Below are 19,481 nucleotides of genomic sequence, written 5' to 3' on the forward strand. Positions count from 1 at the left end.
ACTTCAATCCACCAAATCAACCCCACTCCAATACATTCCAGCCTATTATTCAAAACTCCAACCCAATCTGTCCCACTTCACTCTACTCAAGTCTACCCCACTCCAATTCAATCCCCCCACCCAACTCCATTCTAATCCACTCCACCCCACTCTTACCCAATCCACTCCACCCCACTCTTACCCAATCCACTCCACCCCACTCTTACCCAATCCACTCCACCCCACTCTTACCCAATCCACTCCACTCTTACCCAATCCAATCCACACCACTCTTACCCAATCCAATCCACTCTACTCTTACCCACTCCACTCTTACCCGCCCCACTCTTACCCACTCTTACCCACTCCACTCTTCCCTTACCCACTCCACTCCTCCCTTACCCACTCCACCCTTACCCACTCCACCCTTACCCACTCCACCCTTACCCACCCCACCAAATCTTAGCCGAGTTGAACAGCAGGCACACTGGTGTACAACATGGTTATAATACATTGCCAACCAATAAATCTTGCAAAAGCACGAACTATTGGCTTTGCCAGCACTTGTTTTCCCTCGTATCTGCATGGAGTTGTATTTCTTGCATTTAGTGAGGATTCCAGCCTTCTATATCTTATTTGGCTGAGGATTTAATTTGTTACTTTATAGCTAACAAAAGAACAAGAATTTGAGTGTCATAAGCTGTTTTTTTAAATGCATTTCAATTTGGATTTACATAGTAAAACTATATGTTCTTGCTCCAAAAGCATGGGGACATTTTACAGTTTATGAATATCGAGACAATCCAATGACAGGGAATGAACATAGACTAGTCTACAGCTCAACGTAAACTGTCGATGCTACTCTTAAAGTCAAAATAAGACCGTGATGAGCTCCTGTAAATAAAAAGTTAAACTAATCTGAATTTAAATCTGAATCCTAATTGGTAAAATATTTTCAAAAAGAATACAATGGCCCACAAACCCAAAAACATGAAGAAGGCCAACAGAAGGAGAATGTTGTTAAAGGACTGACAAGGAAGCCAGCTGTTGAGCACACAATCAGGTCACAGGCCATGTTTTGAAAACTGTTAATGGCATGGGTAGTACTGCCTAGGTTAAGTCAATAGTGGAATAAACAGAAGCCAAGAGCAACGCATTAAAGCCAGCATGGTGCATCAAACGCAAAGGAGATCCATTCCAAAAGAACTTCAATGTGAACTTCCAGAGTCCCCAGCAGTTCGGAACAGCTATGATTCTCCCCTTTTCACTGTATATAATTTATTCACAACTTTGGCACTGATCACGTCGACACCATGTACAGCAAAGTGGCAGGAAGGATGAAAAGAAAAAGAAGCAGTTTAAGTACTCCACGAAAACATAAAAATGAAAACGGAAGCACATATGTGAATTTAATTAAGCACAATAGATCAGGATAGTAAAATATGCAGAACAAGAAAAGGTTACAATTTTTTCAGAAATAAAAACGTTATACAGTGAACTGTATTAGAGTGTAATACAAAAATACTGCAGGACATTAAATAAGATTTAGATTATATATATATATATATATATTAGTCGGAGGTGCAAACCTGTGAAAAAAATAAATACCCAAATGTGCTGAACTGTAAAAATAGAGAATAAAGTCATTTAACTCAATTATACTAAAAAATTGTGAGTAACAGTCATAAAAAGTAAAGCTTTTATTGCTGGACCACAGGTCAATAATTTTAAAGAAAATTCATAATGATAACCAAACAGTACAGATAGTGTAATGTTATTGCACACTAATATGAATGGTTCTTGACTGGTAAGGCAAACGTTCCTGCCACACTACCACCACCACACGAACTTAAAATATTTATGTTAATAAAAACGAATCAAAATAGTGACTTATATATTATTCGTCTCGCTTCCTCTGGACTGCTGGCTTGTCCTGGGAGGATTGTGGGCCAGAAAACATTTTGACCCTGCTCAAAACCGTTAGATTTAGAAAATGTGTATTTGAATTTAGAAGTAAAATCAAGTGATTTGGATACTCTGGTTGCCTCAAAAATATACTCGTGAAAGAGTGCGCTTACAAACTAAGTCTCTCAGTGAGCCTCTCCATCCCTCTCCCTCGTACCCATTCTCAAACACACACACAAATGTAAGATTAGCAAAAAGGCATTTGAGTCAATTATGCCACCAAACTGCAAGTAACATTCATAATCTGACCTATAAAAGGTTTACTGCTGGACAAGAAGTCAATTATTTGCATGGAGAAAGTGATGAGAAACATGTGAGCGAAGATAATGTACATATATGTACACACATATATATCTTCCAGAACTGTTACCACGGTTATTTATATTAATAACATTAATCTACCTAGTACCCCTGGTATTCACAGTTGAGTTGCCTTTCACTTACGCTTATGGCCGACCTGTACACCGGAGAGCATGTTGGTCCATCACAAATTGTAACCAGGTGACATGCACAACTATCTTCACTAAATACCAGCATGCTTCCATACGCCGTCTCTTTTCTTTTCATAAACTTATAGAGAGGAGGGGGGGGGGTGTTGTGTTGTCGGTAGAGCTAACAAGGACTTAGGCATACAAGAGCTGCCAAGGTAAATAACGTGTACTAATTCCCACATCCGATGATGGGAGAAAGCAGAATGACAGTTCGAATAAAAGGCAAGTCTCCCAGATTGTTTTGTCCTCTCAATTTACACATACAAATGTCTTGACTTCTGGGTGTACATTCACAAACCAAAATACACAATAACAGCAAAGAAAAAACAGGAAAAGAAACCTGCGCTAACTTTGCCAGTTACTGAGTAAGCATGAACAAAACAAAACCTCTGCAGGAAAAATGTCATAGTATCTGAAGCATTTTAACATATACATAACAACTAAGAAGGTGGTAAAAACCTGAAGAAAATGGCTGGCAATGAGGTCGGACCGCCACCACTGATGGCAAGGGCCAGTGTGACATCAAGTACTATTTAGGGACACAATGAGGGATTCTCGGCTAGAGAAAAGACTTGGTCTTTATGGCCCAAAAATGATTGATTTACCTATAGACTGTGTTGCTTTGTCAGAGTAAAGTCCCACAACTACAATGCAATCAAAGGTTTCTGACTACTGCTGAAGATTACTTGTAGTCCACAAAGAGGCCAAGGAATTCTGGGCACTGGGCAGGGAAAATCTCCAAGAACAACAACTAAAGTCAGCTGAAAACTGATGCCAGTCGATCTGGAAACAGATGACATCCAATTGGCAGATGGGCAAAATCATGTCACTGTGGTATCCTAGGTGTGTCTATGCCCTGCATGAGGTTTCTGGTGCATGTAATGTGGGATGTGCGTGTACAGAAGGAAGCTCCTTTATTGATTGAGGACGCAGAGGCGGGGCACACCATCTAGCTATAGGTACACCTATTAGTCTACTACTTGAAGCTTCTTTGTAACTATCTACTAGAATAAAACTAGTTTATTTCTTGTCCAAACATGACCAGATGACTTCTTTTACCAACACAAAATGCAGCACTCGCCCACACGGACAGCATACAAAGGTATGAAAGTGGATGGGCAATAGAAGGTAGAAAGTACGGAGTAAGCATGTTGCTGGCTGCAGGATAAAAATGTGATTCACTCTTTGACACGGTGGATTAGGATACGGTCCTCCTAAAATCTGGAAAACAGAAACCGGGTGCAGGCATACAAGATATGCGGGTATGTTAGGTCTTGCCCACCACAGTTTTCCTATGGTTATTTCTTTTAAACAATGGATTTGTGCCACAAAACCTGGTTCTACAAGAATGTAAATCAGAAACAGTTTATGTATTATTTTAGTACAGTTCCAACTTGACAAATTCTACAACTAAGCTGAAGTCAGAATTGATCACTCTTGTAAACTGGTGGCTTCTATGACAGTGACACAGAGTAAAGATTTTGCCTGTATGACTAACTCAGATATGCAAGGGAGTACTTACTATGCCACTTAAATCAAGTTCCAAATCCAGTTAGAGACAAAAGTCCCATGATAGGAATTTTTACTACACAGGATAGTGCATAATCAGGAGACAAGAGAGGCAGGGTTGATAACTAAAAGGTCAAGCATTGAATACTGACATTTGTTAAATGAAATTTGATTGGCCCAAAGAGACCGGCAATGTCGTCAATTGCAAACAATATTTCCAACATCTTTTTTTATTTTTAAATCAAGAAAAAAACCTGGGGACATGATACGAAGATATTTTACAATTAAACGTGTGAACGATTGCCAACTTCTTTTTTATAGAAGAAGTTACACGATAAAGGGCAACAGAAAGATTTAGGATATGCAACGGGGCAAGAGGATGAAGAACAAAACCAGATTTTACATAAAGACATTTTAAAAAAACACTAGTTGGTCAAACTATGGGACGAGAATAAACCAGAAATTTGACACAAATCCACTTATAGTAGTTAGTTCTGTTGTTCTATGTATGACCTTTAGATTGGGGGAAACTAACGTGTGTTTTGTAACATTGGAGAGCAGAAATGTTATTGAAAATCAACTTCCAAATACCATTAGATGCACATACCTTACAAACAGTTCAATGACTTCTGACTAATGTACAGATTTTAAATGTTAGAGTGACTGTCCCTAGTGACAACATACTACTGAGATATGATGCCAGCAAGTCAATCGTGGATAGTTGCATCATGTATATGGGAAGAGGCAACTGGTAGAATCTATTTAATAAATAACATAAAAACTTTAGAAATTGAACTTTTTTGCAGTTCAAGCACTTAGGCAATAATACACTGATATCGAATGTGCAAACAAGAACAGGAATCTGTCCAATACTAGTTAGGTCTAGCTAAAGACAGCTTGGATATCTAGGAGACCATTTGTCATGAACGCTTTAAAATGTACAAGAAGAAAGACAGAATGGCTTTTTAGTTGGCCCCCTTCAGCCACTGGCTCTCCTGTGTTTATCATGGTTTCTTAATATGTGGAAGGCCTGTCCATCAAGTCCATGTCATTTCAAGGAAGGTTACATTGTCCTGTTAGAGTTGCCAATAGGTTCTGGTGATGGATTTCAAGTAGTCCTGCGCCTCATATTATTCACTTCCCATCCTGGCATCTCGGCTTCCTAGCTTCACTGCATTCCCACGGTTAAAGTCATCCTTTTGTTGCTCAGGCACTGCCTCAGTCTTCCCCCACATCCCTGTATCCCCCCTAATAGCTTTCCCTTTTCCTCTCTGCATCACTCCCTTTCACCACCCACCTCCCCGCTTGTTTCTCCCCCATCCATCATGCCACCCCCTCCCAACCTCACATACATCCCTAGTGACTTTTCATATCACCTCTGGCCCTCAGTCTTTTGTCCTTGATCAACATACAGATATCACCACTGTCTAGTTAGTCCCTACTTTCTTCTCTTCTTGGCCCTACACACCAGGGGCTGCTCTAATAATACACGCTGAACAAAACACTATTGAGAAAACAGCAAAAGAACTAAGTTATATATTTAGTAGAGGTATTGTTCTATATCGAAATAATTGGTAATAACCATCAATAGACGAGTGGCTTTTTCAGGACAGGTAGAATTGGATTCAGAGCATTAATAATAGCTACCACTATCAAAACCCAGAACTGGTATATTTAAGATTTATCAAAACGGAGGTTGCCAAGAGGTACAATAATTGGGGCAAAGACATGAATACTACTCATGCCCCAATCACAAAGAGATTGGTAAAGGTTACTCCTAATATCTGAGAATGTTACATTACAGTCATGCACACCAGTGTGCTTTATAGCCAGGCTTGTATACGGACCCGAAGCGTGTACCATTCGCACTGGTGAACCCAGTATGAGGAGGTAACCGAGTCCAAGTGAAATTATGAGACAACACATGTGACCCAATCTGTCCTGAAGAAAATACCACATTCTTGGGCAATGAAACATGTCGATCTTCCCCTTAGAAAAGGTTTACAGATGTATTCGATTTTAATAAGCACAGGCCATGATTCACAGCGCCCTGAGATATTTTAACCTGCACACTAGTAGGAAGCACATTACTACATTTAGGACCCCAATTCTTACCACTGCATACAGATACTTTGCATTAGGACAGTTATTGGTAGGCCTATTCTATTTAGTCACACAGGTCCTTGGAGAGAGCACTAATGATCAGTAGTCCAGGACACAGTAGCAATTGTGTCTGTGGTGCTTGATGTCACTCCTGTAAGGTGCCATTTAGGTCGCTTCCGATGAAGTGAGGGTATAAGATAGACACACAGTAATGAGTACTCGGGCCTACTCTTCTCATATCTTAGGGCTCACATTTAGTAGCATTTCTCTGAATGGGGGGTGAGTTGTATTTATATTTGTTTAGGAAACAGAAAACGAGCAAAACGTAGATTTACGAAAGTGAAAATACAAATGTATTTCTAAGCCACACGCTCTAAGATCTTGTGTGATGAAAAGAAAAGCACAGTACAGCTTTTGCCACAGTTTTTCCTCTTTCAACAAAATGAGTCATTCAATGGCAGCTACTGTTCATAATTCTGATACGGGGGTAGCACCTGTGGACCACTGCCAGACCTCTAGTAAATGCCCAGATACTGCTGTATCTATAGAAAAAAAACGGGGGTCTGATTCGAGGGAGCTGAAGTCACAAACTAAGGTGCTACAGAAAACACTTGTGGCCAAGTTGAGGGTCCCCAGGTAATCTCCTAGTGTACTGCAACGTGCTAAATCAAGGACTTAAGCCGGACTCAACCAGCCTTAGGTGCTGCTGCCTTTATCACAAAAGGGCCAATTGGATCTCTTCAAAACACAGCAGGGCATGCAAGTACCACTTCTAAATGAGGGTAATCCTGTGTGTTTTCCGTTAATTAAATCTTCAATCGTTAGCAGGTGCAGATTATGACAACAGAAATTAGTGGGCCTAACTGCAATATGAAGCAGCACTTCTACGGTCACAACTAATGACTAAAGTGTGTTTTTTTTTTTTTAATGAGGCCTATTGGCTTGTAAATGCCGGTTTTATTTTGCTATGTCAACGTTGTCCCTACGTGTAAGTAAACACATTGATAGACTGTAACCCCTTAAACACAAGCGCAGCCATGCTGAGATACTGGCGCTATGATCAGAGCTTTACAAGTCCACAGGCCAGGAAGCCTGTTATTTTGGTAAAAATTTAAACTTAAGTGAGTGACTTTGCAGGCCAGTTTCACCATCCTTAAAACGTCTATTTAAAGAGGAGCCCCAAAATATTCTGCTCAGTTTTTTGCTAAAGAGTTACCAATCGCAGAGTCCTGCAGGGGACTTGAAAGTGAGGCACCTATACAATGATGTTGCTATTAACCTTTGAAACGTTGATGTACAAAGTCATTTAAGTAAGGAATTATTAGAGAAATGATTCCCTTAATGAATAGAATCCATACGAGTGTAAACGGCAAGTTCTTGGTCATGAGAAGATTTTGTATAGTGATATATGGTCTACTGAAAAGGACTATAATGCAATGCAGTATACTTCCGATCATTAAAAAAAATTATATTGCTGAACAACTAAACGCCCTTCAAGTCAGAATAAAACCAAGAAGCTTCTAAATTATAGCTTCATGGATTATTAACAACAAAAAAAAAGTATATGCCCAACTGCAAAGCGAGTCAACCTATTTGAGGGCTGCAGGCTTACTCTTATGTAAAATGGTGCAATACATCTTTATTCAAGTGTTTCTTTTGCAAAGTGCAGTATTTTAAAAAAAATGTCGTTTATTAACTCTTCAGTTCTCGTAGGTCTGGACAACATTTAATAGTTGGCTTTAAAAGATATTTCATCTCGAGTAGACATCTACAGAAAGTTTGGAAATGTGCATACATGAGAAAAACTTCTATTAGGAATACTGATGCTTTGCTCCCCAAAACGAAACACCAGTTACAAAAATGCAATAAAAAATAAGTCTTTGCTGACACTTTAAAATGTAAAGTGCTAACATGTATTTGAGTCCTTAGCAGTATCGCAGTTTAAAAAATAGTGTTGCATGTGCTACAATTAATCACGTTAATGAATTTCACTAATGTTTTTAAAGTGCACAACCTTGGCGAGTGGTATTTCGAAGTAAACAAACATGTACAGCCATAGAATTCATATTTAACAACCTTTGTAGACAGTATACATAAAAGACGTGAACAGCATCCGCAAGTTTGGATATATTTTTGCTGATAATAAAGAATACGTCCGGTTAAAATAGCATTTTAACTTGCATTTTCAAAATACATACCATGTGGAGTATTTATTTATATGTCTTTGAAGATGAATAATGGGCCCTCGGAGAGGAAAATGGTAAAAAGAACCACAGCAGGCATTTCAAGTTAATAAAACAGGAAACCTACCCCAAGACATTCCACGTTTTTAAAAGATTAAGGCCTTTTCTCACCTCTAAACAATACTTATATATATTTATATAAAAAAATCATCACTTCAAAATATATATGAAAAGCACAGTGAGTGTGGCATGAACTAGAACCAATCTTTAGTAAATGAATAAAGTGTCTGGTATTGAATATTACATGGAGGTCTTAGCAGATGCTTAAGTTGCTTAAGTGTCTGTGCAAGTGGAGTGAATCCCGCGGGTTTGGGTTTAAAGAACAGGTTTCAAAACGGATCGCAGCGACCGTCCTTCTTTAGTCAATTCCCTTGTCACGCACATGCACGGGAGGGGAATCGCTTCCTCCCTCTTCTCTACAGTATTGTAACTGCATTTCTTTAAATGGTCAGACATGCTGGTGATGTTAGCAAACTTCCATTCAGTGATTGAACAAAATGCAGTACTGAATCGCCAGACCTAGAACGAAAACAAAGTCAATTACTTTAGCAACTTCAGTCATTTCAACAAGTTAGAAGTCATATAAAACATTAGTCAAATTTGACCTGTCAAAATATTGCTAAAAACAGCAATAGAAGTATACACTCCGTGATCCTTAGGTTTCGCTTGCGCTGTGCTTGAGAAACTATTGTATTCAATATAATCTTAAAAGGGAATATCCCACCCTCTAGTTTTTCATTGGTTCCTGTGCTTGGTCCTTACTTTTCCTTCATTTCTATTGGCCGTAGCATAATTTCCTGCATTTACCAATGCATTTTCCTCACCTGCTTATCGGTTTCACGTCACAAATGTAGTTTTTTCTTCCTCTGTAGGGGCACTTCTTTGAATGCACACTTTTACTTAACGTGCCTAGCTGCATGCATTTGTCTTATTCTATTTAAACTTTTTGTACACTCATTTCAAGCGTGCTTGTGAACCCACGCCGAGACTCGAACCCTGCTAACCAGCTCAAAGGTCAGCAGTTCTGCCAATTAAGCCCCATCCTCTGACTTGCCCCTTTACTCTATTTTTTTTCTCCATTTAAAATAGTAGCACTCCAAATGACTGCATGTTTTTTCTGAACGTTCTCCCCCCACTGCGATCCCAAACGTTGCTCGCATCCGTCAGCAGCCGTCATCCCCTGCCCTGGTCATTACTTTCACCCGCCACCCCTACCCAGTCATTGCTTGTTTTTTTAGCAAGCTTGCTGCTACCAAGGTCCATGTTCTAATATCACAGCGTGAAGAATTGCACTGTCCTTGATCATAACAGGTTGACATGAGGGAAAGAATGGATTAAACAAATCATTGCTATTACTTGCTACAAATTACAACCCAACAAATATTAACAATCACATAGGCGAAACCCAATGTATTTACCACTGCTTGTTTAATGCCATGTTCAATTCCAATTGAGAGTACGAATTATCATTTTAAGCCACCTGATACTAAATATTAGTAACACTTATTTCAAGGGGAGGCTGGAATCGGTAATGTTAATATCATACAATACACTGAACACTTTCAACCCTTCCAAGCTCGCGGCAGCCAGGAGCCGTCGTGCGCATCAGTGCTCGTGTGAGCAGGACGGCTCCCGGATGTCCTCGCACACTGCATCGGAAATCCCTCTGTTGCAGGCACCAGAAGTATTTCCTTTTCTCACCCAAAGGCCTCTGGAGATGGGGAAGAGCATACCCAGCTCCCGAGGCACTTTCCCTGGTTTCCCTGAAACGACAATCAGCGCACACGTCGAGCTGTCGTCATTTCATAGAAACTGAAATGAGCATTTCACATTCTAAGTGCTCAGGGGGCTATCTCAGCCCCGAGCATGTAGGAAGACGGAGGAGGTAACACTGGAGGACGATTTCCAAGCAGGGATCCACCGACTAGACACCGGGGGGAAGGGGGTGGCCCTGTAATATCTTGTGTTAAAACTAACACTGACATTTGTTGTAAGTCAGTGATAGCTGAACCAGAATGTTGGGATTGAATCCCTTTGGTTCTTAGTTACAAAATGTACAGACTTGGTTACTTACCATAGCGTGGGTAGAAAATTCTAAACGGAAGCTGGACGGAGCCTGAAGGTCGCTGTGCTTGAGAGGCTGGAGTGTATACCATCCATCTTAATAATCATCTACCTTATCCTGAATCTTGCCTGCATCTTCATTTCATTGGAGACGAGCGGACCTACCCTTTTGGATGACAACACTTCACTCATTAGCTATTTTCGAAATCAGGTTATACTCTTTCAAAAACCTGGTGAGCGCTGCACTATAATGATTCACACCTGGTGAGTGTCCCGAGTGCCCGGACCACAAATTATACACCGGTGAGTGTTTTTGACTTCTTTAACTTTTCACACTTTCAACTTGGTGTGAAATGTATAATTTATACACTCTTTTCATTAATAATCACTCCCTTACCGTTACTGAAAGCGTGCGCTTTCAATGCTCGTGCCTTCCATTACATTCGGTGATCTGACATAATCTGGGAGTGCTAGTGACCTTCCATCAAGAGCCCATCTCCTGTGAAAATTTCCCTTTCTGCTGCTTCGTCATACTTACAGGGCATGTCAGAAAACAAGCCCATCCCATGTGGAAAATAAACTATACATTTGCGTCTCCATGCATTGCGGCCATTTTGGTTGATTGGGAAGCTTCAAATCTATCTCGCTCGGTGATGGGCACACCTTTATTCATCGTTACCATAGCCAACTTGTATTTGCTTTCGCATCGCTATTGCACATGTTATTTTTCATTAAATTTAAAACAAAATTACTACTGTATGCAGATGAGAAATTCATTTTATTGAATTCTCTGCAACGACAAAACAAAGTTTTTCAGCACATCTCTCCCGATGCACATGACTAAGCATATTTGTTTAAACGCTCGGCTTCAAAACGTAATCATTCCATTTACACATCAGTGACATTTATTTTAATGGATTTTATGCACCAACTCTGCTAATTTATCAGCGCATCTTCTCAGATGCTCAAGCTTCAAATTTTATTGTGTATTGTGCCCTTCTTATTTTGGTTTTTCACCAGCGCATTTACTTGCACTGCTCCACTTAGTTTGATTCATTACGAGCTCTGTGATGGGCACACTTTTAAATTCTTTGTCCATTTCAATCTCTACAGTCTCGTTCATTTGATATCAAATTCAAGTTTGTCATACAAACTTAACATTTTACATTTCTGCAAGACAGTTACTTTACTGTGGATATGTTGCTCGGTGACGGCCACACCGGTGTTTTGATATTTATTTTGCATAAATATTTGACTTAGCTCTTTTCAAAACTCATAAAAGGTTAAGTTCACTTTCTCCTCTGTCAACGCTGTATCGTGCCATCATGCAGAATATCCCGGCTCCACCTTACTTTCTCATGAACCCTGGCGAACTACAAATCCCTTGAAAAAAAAAATTGAATGTTTTTATAAACTACGCCAGGGTGTGGGGAACATCTTTAAGTGCAGAACGACTATCACTTAATTGTCTTGGCTCTGAAGGTCAAGAGGTTTTTCAGCACTTACCTGACTTATCTTTACAGTTAAGTAACAATCTAAATAAACATGAAATATGTATAAAAAAATAGATTTACATTATTTACCTAACGTTCCAAGGGTTTTAGAAAGGTTTCAATTTGATATGCGTATGCAAAGGTCTAGTGACTCAGTAGAGGGCTATGTTTCTGTGCTAAGGAAGCTAGCATCCACGTGTTCTTTTGGTGTCAATATTGATGAGACTTCGCGACCAATTCATGTTAGGATGTTGTGTTGAGAACGCTTTTGGCAAAAAGATGATGACTATTCCTTATCAGAGGTGGTCAAACTTGCCAAAAGTTTTGAACATAGTAAAGCATGTGTTGAGGAGATAGAGTAGCACCAATTTAAAAGAAGAAACAGCACAAACGGTGTCCGTGCGTAAAGAGAACAATACTAGTTGCACTCCACACTTTCTTCAAAAAGATTCTAGCAATGATGTAAAGTCTAATCCCGGGAAATGTTATAGGTGTGGTGATATTGGACATTATGCCAATTTTAAAGGATGTGTGGGTTGGAATGCTACCTGCAAGATATGTGGGAATAAAGGGCATGTTTCGACTTGTTGTCGTAGTTCTAATACTAAAGGCAATGTTGTACAAAAGAAAAAAATTCAAGAAGTCAGTTGTGAATTTGTTGATGATTCATCTGATGATGAAATCATAATCAAATTCAAGATGGTACGGGAGGACCTTGGGAAATAGTACAAGTTGAAGGTGCTTCTGTTTCTATGTTGTTCGACTTTGGTGCAAAGATAACATTAATTCCTGGGGTCTTCTTTGAAAATAAAAGTATCACAAAAATTCTAATTGTTTAAACCAGACATTTGCCCAAAAGGATATGGTGGCCAACCTATAAAGCTAGTAAGGTATTTTAATGGGATGATCCATTTTAAAGATGAATTTGCTGTAGGGAAAATGTATGTTTCTGTGAGAGGTGACTCTCTTATCAGCTGATATCACCAGAAAGAACTTGGTGTGTACCTAGACCCTAATGAGAATCCTTCGGTTAAATTTAAACAAACCTTTCAGGTGAACAATGTAGCTTCCAGTAAACCGGATTTTGAGAAACAGTTTCCTGAAATTTTTGACCCAAAACTGGGCTGTTTAAAGAAGTATGTTCACAAAAAAAATAAAAAAGGAGCCAAACCTGTTGTAAGTAAGGTTAGAGGGGTACCTTTACTTGTTAAAGAGAAGATGAAGGCTGAGTTAGACAAGCTAAAAAGTAATGATATCATAGAGGAAGTAGAAGCAACTGAATCATTAGTTCTAGTGGTCATGCCAAAGAAGACTAATGGTGAAGTTGGGCTTTGTATGGATTTACGGGAGTTAAATAAGAAGGTCATTGTAAATCATTACCCTCTGCCAAACATAAATGAAATGCTTTCTATGTTTAAAGGGGCAAGATGTTTTATGACTGTGGATCGCACATCTGCATACCACCAGGTCAGACTTCACCATGAGTCCCAAGACTTGACAGCGTTTGTTACTCTGCTTTGGCCCATTTAAATTTGTGCGTATACCTTTCAGGTTAATATCTGCTGCCGTTGTTTTTCAGGGCATCACGGAAAGAATGTTGGGAAGAACAATGTTTTTGTGTATGGTAAGTATGTCAGTCTGCATAATCAAAGAGAACGTGAAGTGTTACAAAGATTTAAAGAGAATGGTTTAACTTTAAAAGCAAGCTAATGCAAATCTAATCTAGATCAAATTGATTATCTGGGTCACAAAATAACTCCAGACGGTATTGAACAAAAACATGAACTTGTTGAGACTATAAACATCATAAGTTAGTCCCTCATCTAAAAAGGAAGTGATCACATTTTTTGGGGATTACTGAAACCTATAATAAGTTCATAGTGAATTTTTCAGAGAAGACTAAGAATCTGAGATCTTACTAAAGAAAGGAATCCCTTTTATCAGGAATGAAGAGTATGAGTCTGAATTTTGTTCAATTAAGAAAACACTAAGAAAGGCAACGGTCTACAGAATTGTGAGCCGGGGCATGAATTCATAGTTATGTCAGATGCCAGTTCTAAAGGACTTGGAGCACTCCTTTTACAAAGCCATAACAGCTTAAAATAACTATTTTGTTCATTTCCAGGAGCTTGAGAGGGGCGGACCTGAATTATTGAGTTATAGAAAAAGAGGCTTTGGCTGTGTCTTGGGCTATGCAAAAGCTTAGACAGTTTGTGAGGGGGAGCAGGTTTGTGGTTAAAACCGATCACAAACCCCTCAAAGAAATGTTTGAAAGAAAAGGTTTAGATGCAGTTTATGCTAGGATTAGGCGCTGGGTTATCGGTTTGCAAGAGTTTCATTTTGTTGTGGAGTAGGTTCTCAGTGCTAAGAATTGGGTTGCTGATTATTATTCTTGCCTAGTCAGTATATCGGACGAGAGAGGGAATGTTGTTGAGGAAGATGAGGATTTGGATGTTTGTTTAATTAGAGAAGGAGTCATTAGAGAGGATGAGTGGTTGAAGTAAGTAAATATCTTATTTTACAAAAAGTGGTGGAAAAGATTGGGAGTGTTTGGTCCAATTCTGACACAATTCATCAGGATTTACAAAACTTTGAGAGTTAAGGAGGAATTGTCTGTTCCCGGTGGATTTGTGTTTAGAGGCACTAGATTGATTCCTCCGGTCTCTTTGAAAGAGGGGTTGATCTCTTTAGCTCATGAGTCATCAAGGTATTTCTAGACCAAAGAGATTGAGACAAATGTATTTGTGGCCCTGAATAGATAGCCAGGTCAAAAGCACTGTAAGACATTGTGGCGAGTGTTACAAAACAGAGAAAACATTTAAATGTAGAGTTCAGCCTATGGCGTTAAAGAAAATATCAAAAGAACCCTAGAAAGAGGTTTCATTTGATATCCTAGGTCCCATTCGTTGTTCCAGTGTTGGCAAGTATGTTTTGGGACTGGCTGACATGTTTTCCAGGTGTCCAGAAGTTGCCATTACAAATTCTATTGAAACAGGTGAAGTTATTCTGTTTTAGGAGCTAGTTTTTGAGAAGAAAGGTTTTTCCGGAATCTTTGTTAACTGATAAGGGGGTACAATTAGTCTCTCGCGAGATGGAAGAATTTTTTAAAAAATGGGGCATCAGGCACAAGAAATCAGCTATGTATCATCCAGAGACCAATGGCATGGTTGAAAGATTAAACAAAGTTTTGAAGGAGGCTATACAGCGTGCGATTGCGAATAATTTGTGTTGGAAGAGTGAATTGTTTTGCTAAGTGGAGAACTACAGAATAACTCCCCATTCTAGCACAGGTTTCTCTCCCTTTGAATTGTTCAAAAGAAGAAAAGCAAATACTCTAGTTTGTCCTTCTTGGGTTACTGACGGAGTGAGTAAGGATTTGTGTGCAAAACAAAAGGAGGAGTTGAATATAAAAGGAACACAAGTTGGCTTTTAAAAGGAAGGAGGTATTCGAGTGTCAGAAAGCTACAAAGAAAACTGTTGTTCAGGTTGGTGACCTAATTCAAATTAAAAGTCCTCATGGTGGTGTTTCCAGTACCGGATCAAAGTTTTCCTCTCCCTTAAAAGTCAAAGTTTTAGAGAATGCATGGTGAGGGCAGAGGATCATCGTATTTGGAATTAGAGTTGTGTGGTAAAAGTAATTGTGAGAAAGAAGGAAGAACTCTGTGAGGATGCTGGTAGTGACACTGGTGACAAGAAATGTGAGTGGAGGAAAAGCTCTAGAGTTTCTAGAAGACCTGATTATCTAAATGAATATGTGTGATTTTGTTACTCAGGAACACTATGTATTTTCACTTTGTATAAGTTGAATATTGATTAAGTTCTCTGTTTTTTTAATAGCGTAAAGAGGGAGGTGTGTAGTATCTTGTGTTGCAACTAAAACGGACGTGTTGTAAAAAAGTGATAGCTGAACCAGAATGTTGGGATGGAATCCCTTTGGTTCTTAGTTACAGACTTTATGGACTTAATGGACTTGGTTACCATAGCGTGGGTGGAAGATTATAAACGGGAGCGGGACGGAGCCTGAAGGTCGCTGTGCTTGAGAGGCTGGAGTGCATACCATCCATCTTAATTAACAATATCTACTGTATCCTGAATCTTGCCTGCATCTTCATTTCAGGCACCTTGTGCAAGGGTTTTTGCTACCCCAAATTGGGGGGGTGGGGGCTGGCCAAAATGGGCATCCTCCACCCCGAGAAATTCCAGTCTTTATGCCCCCGGGGGGGCAGACTGAGGCAGTAGCACCCAATCTGACCCCTGGGGCGGGCAGAAAGCCCACTAGAAGCCAGGGATTTTTCCTTTACATTTGATTTAGGGGTGGGGGTTGCCCAATGCCCCCACACCCCCCAAAAAATGCAAGTCTTTCACGCCCCCCCCCCGAGCAGATGGGGTCATTAGTCCCTGATCTGCCCCCAGAGGGTGGGGTAGGGGTGGAGCGCAGAAAGCCCACTAGGCACAAGGGATTATTTTTTTTATGATGTAGGGGTGCAGGCTGTCCAGATACCTCGATTGTGTGGGTGTCCAATGCAGAATTGGCTAAAAATGTATTTTAAAAAAAAGTTTAGCGCTTAGAAATCTCTGTGCTATACCCATCGTCCCTATGTTTTTGGCTCTCTCCAGTCACAGGCCCTTGACCCACCTACAAACGTGAGGTATCATTTTACTCGGGAGACAGAGGGGAACGCTGTGGGGTAGGACATTTGTGCCGGCAATGTGATTCTGCACACAAATATGTGGAAAATGTTTCTTTTTCAGCTAAATTGGAGGTTTACAGGGGATAATTTTTGGGCCCTTACCTGTCGCGGGTACTTGACCCACCTGTGCGAATGAGGTACCATTTTTATCGGGAGACCTGGGGGAAAGCAGGTTGGTAGGAAATTTGGGGATCCACGCAGATTCCATAAGAAATGCGAGGAATTATGATTATTATTTTTTACAAAGTTTGAGGTTTGCCAGGGATTCTGGATAACAGACCTTGGTGAGATCCAGACAACTCACCCCATCCTGGATTTCCCTGGGTGTCTAGTTTTCAAAAATGTATAGGTTTGCTAGGTTTCCCTAGGTGCCGGCAGGGCTAGGGTTCAAGATCTACAGCTGGGCACTTTGCAAAAAAGGGTCAGTTTTAACTGTGAAAATGTGGTATGTCCACGTAGCATTCTGGACCGTTTCCTGTTGTGTGGGTAGGCCTAGTGGCCACAAGTGAGGAACCATTGTCCTCTGAAGACTTTGGGGAATGCGGGTGGGTGGAATTTTGTGGATCCACACAGATTCCAGAACTTTCCACCACAGAACTGTGAGGAAAATGTTTTTTTTTTTTTTTTTTTTAGAAAGTTTGAGGTTTCCAAGGGATTCTAGGTAACATAACCTGGTAAGAGGCACACAGGTCACCCCATCCTGTATTCCCCTGAGTGTCTAGTTTTTAAAAATGTATAGGTTTGCTAGGTTTTCCAAGGTGCCGGCAGAGCTAGGGTTCAAAATCTACAGCTAGGCACTTTTCAAAAAAGGGTCAGTTTCCACTGTAAAAATAAATATGTCCATGTTGGGTTTTGAGCAGTTTCCTGTGGCGGGCACTAGGCCTACTCACACAAGTGAGGTACAATTTTTATCGGGAGACTTAGGGTAACACAGAATTGTAGAGCAACTGTTATTACCTATTGACTTTCGATGCATTTCTGCATTCCAAATGAAAGACTATGTAAAAAAAGTAGTTACTTTGAAAAATATCCCATAATTCTCATGCTAGTATGGGTACTCACAATTTCGGAAATGTGCAAATAGATACTGTTTCTAAACTCTATAGTTTTTTCCAATTTCAGAAATACATAGGTGTCTTTCATCCCATTTTTCAATGTATATATTTTCCCAAATAATTTTCAATATACCTGTGTACATAATAGAAAAAAACATGGCAAGACGCTTCTCAGTTATTGGCTCTCGGTTAGTCTGGATCTTGGTGAACCTACAAGTCCCATATATCCCCACAACCAGTAAGGTCCAGCGGATGCAACGGTACATTGCTTTCAAACATGTAATTATGAGAAGTTACAGGGGAAAACAAATTGCTGTTTTCTTTAACTCATTTTTAATTTTTCCTATTTTCAACTGTTTTCAACTGTTAATTTCTATAAAGAAACCTTGAAGGATTTACACAAATGACCCCTTGCTGAATTCAGAATTTTGTCTACTTTTGTGAAATGTATATCTTTCTAGGATCCATTACGGTTTTCATACCCATTTCTACCATTAACTGGAAGAAGGTTGAAAGAACAAAAAATAGGCTATGTCCTAGTAAAATGCCACACAGTTGGTTTTCTGCCAAAAGTCTGTCAGTTCCTGAAAGCTGAGAAAATGAGGATATCTGCCCCACAAACCCTTTGTTGATACCATTTGCAGGGAAAAAAAACAGACTCATTAGTAGCACCTTTTTCCAATAAATAAATAAAAACAACATGTTGCGCTATTTTGGCTAATATCTGGGTCCCCTCCAGGGGAGTCCACAAACCCTGAGTATCTTTGAAATCCCCATGATGTTGGAAGAAAAGGACGCAAATTTGGCGTGGATACCTTATGTGGTCAAAAAGTTACAGGGGCCTAAGCGCGAACTACCCCAAATAGCCCAAAAAAACTTAACAGAGGGGGAAAGGCCTAGCATCGATAGCGTTAAATTAAAACAGTAATTTACATTTTAAACACACCAGGGTCCGTACTACAGAAAGTGGCTTGGGGGCAGTGGTACATGCGCCTGATTTTGTGCCCCTGGATTCATTGGTATTACAGAGGGGATGCAGGGAATTGTGGGGCCCTTCCCTAATGCACATCACAAAGGGGCTAAATGTGCGTCGGGCATTTCCAATGGAGAATGCGGTTATTTGCACAGGAAAACGTCCCAACGCAAACTAGGGAATTCATGCTTGCACAGATATTACAGACCCGGGTAAAGAGAACATCAAGGAGGTGAACAGACTCCCCTTCAGATGTGGCACACAAGTGCACAATCAATAGTGCCCCTTGGAAAGGGAAAGCAGGGTCCCAGGGACCCTACCCAGGAGTCCCCAATGAGGCAGATGCGGCCATCCAATGCATCCACCCACAAGGGACTCTCTGCTCTGTTTAAAACTCCAACTGGACTGCCATCTACACAGTGAGAGCTGGACCAAAGACTTTCTAACAACGGATTTGCTTTCCACAGCAGGCTGTTACCAGTACAGGCACAAGTTTAGTCAGGCTCTGGGTACCGCGCATTCAATGTAATAGGAAACACTGTCCCAGCCTGCGTCTAACACGCCTAGATTAAAGGGCGCTGCACCAGGTCAGTGTGCTTCATTTACAATGCGGCCCGGATGTATTCCCCATTACACTAACATCTCAGAATCTCTAAAGTTACCCGATTCATTTTTAAACATTTCAGATTCTATTTTAGGTTACCTGGTCCCAAATCAAAGTGCCACCTAATACAAAAAAAGGTATACAAAAAATAAATGGTAAATACATTCCATTAGCAGCTTATGTGGAAATCAAAAATGGACGACGCAGTCTGCAAGAGTTTGACCTTTAAACCGATCACATGATTGTGCCCCCTTAGGGATAAGTATCAAACTGCCAAACAGGGAATTAGCCGACAATGTGAGTGCAATGCC

At 40.2% G+C, this 19,481-nt stretch overlaps 1 protein-coding gene across 2 annotated transcripts in view; it reads right to left on the reverse strand.

Moving 5' to 3' along the window:
- Positions 1 to 1,664: 1,664 nt before the first annotated feature.
- The window catches only part of FBXO30 (F-box protein 30), a 169,163-nt gene continuing 151,346 nt past the window's right edge, over positions 1,665 to 19,481 (reverse strand). For both annotated transcript variants that reach the window (XM_086927278.1, XM_086927279.1), the window contains one exon: positions 1,665 to 8,809. In XM_086927278.1, the coding sequence (XP_086783404.1) occupies positions 8,606 to 8,809 (204 nt within the window). In that variant the 3' untranslated portion in view covers positions 1,665 to 8,605. The remainder of the gene's footprint in view (positions 8,810 to 19,481) is intronic.

This window comes from Lissotriton vulgaris, chromosome 6, assembly GCF_964263255.1.
Source record: "Lissotriton vulgaris chromosome 6, aLisVul1.2, whole genome shotgun sequence".
Taxonomy (NCBI): Eukaryota; Metazoa; Chordata; class Amphibia; order Caudata; family Salamandridae; genus Lissotriton; species Lissotriton vulgaris.